Genomic DNA, 6,138 nt, shown 5'->3' on the forward strand with positions numbered 1-6,138 from the left:
AGTGAGTCCAGGCTACCCACCCACAGACAGCCATGGCCTGAGTGAGTCCAGGCTACCCACAGACAGCCATGGCCTGAGTGAGTCCAGGCTACCCATTCACAGACAGCCATGGCCTGATTCCTCCAGGAGAAAGCTGTGGTTTGACCAGAGGTTTGGGAAGGGCAGATTCAGAAGCTCTGGAACATGCCTCTGTCTGTCAGAGGTGGTGGACAGTGCCCAGGGAAGCAGGACTTGGGGCGGTACAGATAAAGGGATGCCCTGAGGAAGGAGAGCTCACTCTGAGATGTCTGGAATGACGAAGTCATCTTGGAAGATGGACGTGGGGTCGAACACCTCCTTCTTACGTACACGGAGGCCACGGGAGTTCTGAGAGGGGAGTCGATGTGGTCAGGTGGGAGGTCACATCAGTGCACAGGGGCGGGAAGCTCAGAGGTCAGACACTCACCTCCACTATGACCGTGAGGGTGTCAGTGGATGGGCGCATTTTTTGATCCAGTGCAAAGACCCGATAACGAACTAGTGGGGGTGGGGGGTTGGGGGGAATGAGAGGTGAGTGTCCTGGGTAAAGGGACGGACAGCTGCAAGGAGACAACAGGGACTTAACTGCTAATCAAGCCCCCAGGGTGGCCCTGTCTGTGGAGTCGCCTTACATAGAGGGCACCAAACATGCTCTGAGCAGCCTGGGAGAGACAGAGCAAAGGCCCCGAGGCTGGAGGCTCACCCCGCTGCCCAGGGTTATAGATAGGCTGATCGGTCTGCACAAAGATGTGGCCTCGTCGAGAAGAGAAGAGCAGGTTGACACCCTGAGTCTCTGTGGCTTTGGATGCTGTGTTCTTTAGCCACGGAGACTGTGCCACCAGCTGGATGTTGGGGGCTCTGCGCAGGTCAAAGAGGCCACAGCTCCTCACATCTTTCAGTGGGACCTATCAAGAGAGGAGGAGACTATCAGACAGCAAAAAGGACCTGATACAGAGCCCAAGGTAGGGACAAGGCCATTGCGCCGGAGGAGAGGCAGGATGTCAGTGGGGGCTTGAAAAATCAACAAAAGGGCCAGGCACAATGGCGCCCGGCTGTAATCCCAACACTTGGGAGGCCCACAGTAGGGTCACTGAGGGATTACAAGCTATCTAGGCTACACCCTGAAACCCTGTCTCAAAAGCAAAACTAAACAATAAAATAAACCAAAGGCAACAGGAAAACCAGGTGTACTTGTAAAATCTTAGCACTTTGGAGGCTGAGGCAAGAGGCCAGCCGTGAGTTCAAAGCCAGCCTATGTCACATAGCAAGCTCCTGTCTATAACTAGACAGACAATCGGGGTGCAGCAGAAAGGCCTGAGAAGCAGCTGGGGTGTGGCCACTGGTTACCTCAAGGCTGAGAAGCACCAAGTCATTTGCCGAGCTGAGCCTAAAGTCCTTCTTTGGGGAGCAGGGGCCACCCGTTGGGTTTCTGAGAAACACTGAGCCTTTTATCTCCTGTCCTGGAGGAGCATCCAGGAGCTGCACCCCCACTGACAGGGGGGTCCCCAGATTAACCACAGAAGGTGAGAACAGGAGCAACCTAGGAGGGCAGTGAGGGGCATCTTCAGACCCAGCCTAACCCCACCACCCCACTCTCCCTCCCGCTGGCCCACCCAAACATCAGTGTCTTTCCCAGGACCTGGGCTTCTGCAGAGATGAGGCAAAGAAGCTGAACAGCCAGGCCAGCCCCCAGAGGAGCCGCATGGCCGAAGGATCCAGGAGACGTCAGACCTGTCCGGTCTGACCGTCCGCTCCCTTCTGGTCAACCTAGGGTTGGGGCAGAGTTTGACTCTGGACCTTGCCCCTCCCCTTGCCCCATGAGCCGGGAAACCACGTGATGGCCAAGAAACGCAACTGGCTCTAGGCCCAGAGCTGGGGAGGCAACCCAAACATCAGGGTCTCTGAAGAAATCTTGGCCCCAAAACAGATCTTGTGCTCCCTTGTTTATTCCCAGTACCAGGTACCTCCCTTAACACTCTCTCTCTCTCTGTGTGTATGTGTGTGTGTGTGTGTGTGTGTGTGTGTGTGTGTGTACATGTGCATGTGCTTGCCCATGTGTGAGTGTATAGAGCTCCAACATGGCACACGGCACGGACAGGACAGGTAAAGTTCCTAACAAAACTAGAATGGGCTCCCAAGTGCCTTGCCTCATATTTAAGACAGTCCTCTGCTTGGTGTATGCTCTAACAGAAAGCCTGTAGCTCAGAAGTTGGGGTACACTCTCACCCCCACGGGGAAATTGGCCTGAGTAAGCCTTGCTCTCTCTAAACTATGATAGAATGCTCAGCCCTCAGCTGGGCTTCTCCTTCTCCAGATAGCCGTGCACACGCCATACTCAACAAAGGACACCGGAAGAAGCAGGCAAAAAAAGAATATTTTATTTGGCAATTTCGACCCGACATGAAGGGCAGAGTTTTCTGCACCTTGCTCCAGTGTCTCCAGCAATCCCACCTTCTCGTCCCCTTGCACGGCTCCTGGCTCCACACCACAGAAGCAAGAGAGCTGCAGCGCCCACAGCCTGGATCAGGTGGGAGCCCCAGATGGCAGCAGCAGAGCCTGGCACCCACTGCGCTGACTTGCGCAGCCACCGTGGGGCGGCACTTCCAGGAACCTCACTCAGTGAGTTGCAGAAACCAAGCATTGGCTCCTCCTCATGTATCTGGCAGGCGAAGGAGAGTTCCAGAAGTGGTGGGGACACTGTAAAACAGAGACAAGACTAGAGCCAGCTGCCTAGGCCAAAGTGTGAAAACTCAGAATTTAGTACAGTGTCCTCCTGAGTGCCCGAAAGAATGAGAGAAACTGGGCTTCACTGGTGACTGAGAGACGGCTTAGGGGATGCCAACCCTGGGTCCCTGCAGTTTTCCCAGGTTTCAGGACTAGACTCACCAGTCCACCAGCTGGGCTCCAATGAGGTCGTGCACATGGTAAGCAAGACCCAGCCGCACTGCTGAAGGGGCCCTGCGGCCCAGGAGCTCTGACAGGGCAAGCTCCCGGTACTTGGCCTTCCGCACCATGCTCAGAACAGCCTGGCGCCCTGGAGGAGAAGGTCCAGGAAAAGGAAGGGGTGAGTCAAGCCCAGAGACCTAAAGACCCCCCCCCAAAGGGTGTTCCTGAGGCACCATACCTTTAACAAAGTACTTAATGAATCTCCCAGCGCCAGGCACAGCCAGCCACCAGCTTCCAGCATCGCGGACAGTGAGGACCCCAGCATTCACCAGGTGCCTGCAGGTGGTAGGCGGCCATGATGATGCAGCCTGGGCTGAGAACCCTCCCTTCCCCAACTGTTGATGTGTGCACACCAAGCTTCCAGAAACACAGGCAACCCAGGCAGTGGGTCCAACTCACCCTGCTAACTGAGCGTGTGCATGTGTGTGCGTGCGTGCGTGCGTGCGTGCATGCGTGCGTGTGTATGTGTGTGTATGTGTATGTGTGTGTGTATGTGTGTATGTGTGTGTGTGCATGTGTGTGTATGTGTGTGTGCGTGTATGTGTGTGTGTATGTGTATGTGTGTGTGTGTATGTGTGTGTGTGTGTGTGGAGTATACTGTGTGAGCAGGTACACAAGCATTATAAAGGCTACAGGCTTACATTAAGTATGTGCAATAACTGTTGACCCTCTGAAAAGACATTTTTTATGTGTATTCCTGCTTTGACTACATGTTTACCACATGCATGCAGTGTCTCTGGTGGCCAGAGAGGGCACTGGATCCCCTGAAATTAGAGTTATAGACTGTTGAGAGCCATTTTGTGCGTGCTGAGAATTGAGCTGGGGTCCTCTAGAAGAGCAGCCAGTGCTCTTAAACACTGGGCTATTTTTTCCCTTTTAATTTATTTATTTATTTATTTATTTATTTATTTATTTATTTATTGGGGAGGGGGTTTTGAGACAGGGTTTCTCTGTGTAGCCCTGGCTGTCCTGGAACTCACTCTGTAGACCAGGCTGGCCTGGAACTCAGAAATCCACCTGCCTCTGCACCATCACACTTAGCTTGACCTTATATTTTGTGAGCGTCTCTCACTGAACCTGGAGCCTACTGGTCTGGGTGCACTTCACTAGCCTCTGCCCCCACTTCCAGCACTGGGGTCCCAGGCACCTCACTGCACTCAGCTTATGGGGGTGCTAGGACTGGAGCTCACTCAGGCTCTCCTGCTCACACTGCACGGAATTCCCCAGCCAGCTCCCCAGGCCTCTTGGTGAGGACTGTTTGTTGATAAAACAGCTTCCTTAGGAAGCTCTCCCTGAGCACAGGACCTGAAATGTGGCTGAGGAGTGAGGGTCACCTCTGGGCTTACCATGACCTATGAACTCTCCCCACTCACACCCTGCTACTTCCCAGGGGAGAACAGTGAGTTCTCACACCAGCAAGTTGGAAGGCAGGAGGCCAGACACAGGTATGGCACCCCAAAATCCTTCTGTACTGAGACCTTGCCTAGTACTTTACGGGGGCCCTGGAGCCTCTGCCACTTCCCATTCTCATGGCATTGTCGGGCATGGCTCCAGCAGGCTTCATATTGGGCAAGCCTCTAGTCCAAGACTCTCTTGCAGGGTGGAGTACATTTCACTTTACTAGACAGAAACACAGCTTACTCAGAAGGAAAAGCACCGCCAGAGGCCTGACTTACTGACCCCACCACATCTCACGTGATCTCCTGGTCCCTGAAGCCGAAAGTCTGTGTCATCTGGTCCTGCTGGAAACTAAGGTCCCCAGAGGCTGGGAGCACTGAGGCCAGGAACTTCTGCACCGCCCCAGCGCATGGTCGGCCATCACAGGCCTTGAGCACCTAGAACCAGAGTTGATGTCGGTGGCCAGCATGAGCCCATCCCCCACCACGGCTCTCTATCTCTGACTCCCTTCTCCTGGGTCCTCCCGCTTCCCTCCTCCCCATCTCACTAATTCCCAGAGCTCCGTGCCGCTATGAGATGTGGGCTAGGGATAAAGCTCCTTTCTTCAGTTATTTCTACACCCAAGCTCCCTCCCGACACCACACTCGTGCCCTCCCCACCCCACTCCCACCCCACTCCCACCCTCTCTCTCACATACCCGGGTCCTGTAGTCTTCTGTGAAGACAATCCCATGGGCATCCAAGTCAAAGCCCAGCTGGATGACTCTGATCTCTCCCCGCTCTTGAAGCTCCTTCTGTCTCCACAGAGAGGAGAGTGGAAAGAGAAAGACAGGTAAGACAAGCAGCCATGTTCTGAGCCCTGGGGCAGAGACTCTGATGGGGGGGGGGCGCAAGAGGGGGAGGGGGATTAGGACATGGACCATGGGGACACTCTTAGGACATGGACCATGGGGACACTCTTAGGTGACCGTCAAGGTGCAGCTTCCGAGTAGTCACCTTCCACATGCCAGCCTTATGAGCTAATCAATCAATATACACATTTTCTAAGAGCGGACTCTCATCAGTCACTATAGCTAACAGCACACCTTAAACCCCTGCACTCTGAGGCAGAAGCAGCTGACCTCCTGGCTAGCCAGGGCCACACAGCAAGCACTTGTTTGGAAAGGAAAAGACAAACAATGATAAAGACAGACCCTGCCCCAAAGACTCATCAGCCTGGATTCTGGGTAGAGGCGTGTGAGAAGCACTGGATAAAATACTTAAATAAAAATGGTGCTGGCCGCTGGGCAGTGGTGGTACATGCCTTTAATCCCAGCACTTGGGAGGCAGAGGCAGGTGGGTCTCTGAGTTCGAGGCCAGCCGAGTCTACAGACTGAGTTCCAAGACGGCCAGGGCTACACAGAGAAACCCTGTCTTGAAACAAACAAACAAACAAAAAATGCTGCCGGCCATGATGGTGCATGCCTGTACTCAGTACTGGATAAAGGGAGGTAAAACTTTGAGTGCGTGGCCAGCCTAGGCTATAAGATTCTGCCTAAATGCCAGGCAAACAAACAAGAAGTAGACAAAAACAACCAACCCAAACAAACAAGCAAGGATTTCTGTGGGCCGCAACACAACCAGAGCCAGAGTGGGTAAAGACACTTCAGCAAACTGAGGGCAGCAGCTCAGGCCCCGGGGCACGCACGCACACTCACACACACATGAAACACCTCACACACACACACACACACATGAAACACCTCTCTCACACACATGAAACACCTCACACACACAC

At 53.9% G+C, this 6,138-nt stretch overlaps 2 protein-coding genes across 2 annotated transcripts in view; both read right to left on the bottom strand.

The window, feature by feature from the left end:
- The window catches only part of C4a (complement C4A (Rodgers blood group)), an 18,723-nt gene extending 16,929 nt beyond the window's left edge, over nucleotides 1-1,794 (bottom strand). Inside the window, exons 1-5 of the mRNA XM_031347899.1 lie at nucleotides 1,658-1,794; nucleotides 1,366-1,558; nucleotides 722-923; nucleotides 446-516; nucleotides 278-366 (exon numbers count right to left, since the gene is read on the bottom strand). Coding sequence (XP_031203759.1) covers nucleotides 278-366; nucleotides 446-516; nucleotides 722-923; nucleotides 1,366-1,558; nucleotides 1,658-1,722 — 620 coding nt within the window. The 5' untranslated portion in view covers nucleotides 1,723-1,794. The remainder of the gene's footprint in view (nucleotides 1-277; nucleotides 367-445; nucleotides 517-721; nucleotides 924-1,365; nucleotides 1,559-1,657) is intronic.
- Nucleotides 1,795-2,669: 875 nt separating this feature from the next.
- Nucleotides 2,670-6,138, bottom strand: part of Stk19 (serine/threonine kinase 19) — a 7,914-nt gene continuing 4,445 nt past the window's right edge. The window contains exons 2-6 of the mRNA XM_031347016.1: nucleotides 5,060-5,155; nucleotides 4,660-4,799; nucleotides 3,143-3,240; nucleotides 2,905-3,052; nucleotides 2,670-2,715 (exon numbers count right to left, since the gene is read on the bottom strand). Of these exons, the coding sequence (XP_031202876.1) occupies nucleotides 2,670-2,715; nucleotides 2,905-3,052; nucleotides 3,143-3,240; nucleotides 4,660-4,799; nucleotides 5,060-5,155 (528 nt within the window). The remainder of the gene's footprint in view (nucleotides 2,716-2,904; nucleotides 3,053-3,142; nucleotides 3,241-4,659; nucleotides 4,800-5,059; nucleotides 5,156-6,138) is intronic.

Source organism: Mastomys coucha, unplaced genomic scaffold (genome assembly GCF_008632895.1).
Source record: "Mastomys coucha isolate ucsf_1 unplaced genomic scaffold, UCSF_Mcou_1 pScaffold3, whole genome shotgun sequence".
NCBI lineage: Eukaryota > Metazoa > Chordata > Mammalia > Rodentia > Muridae > Mastomys > Mastomys coucha.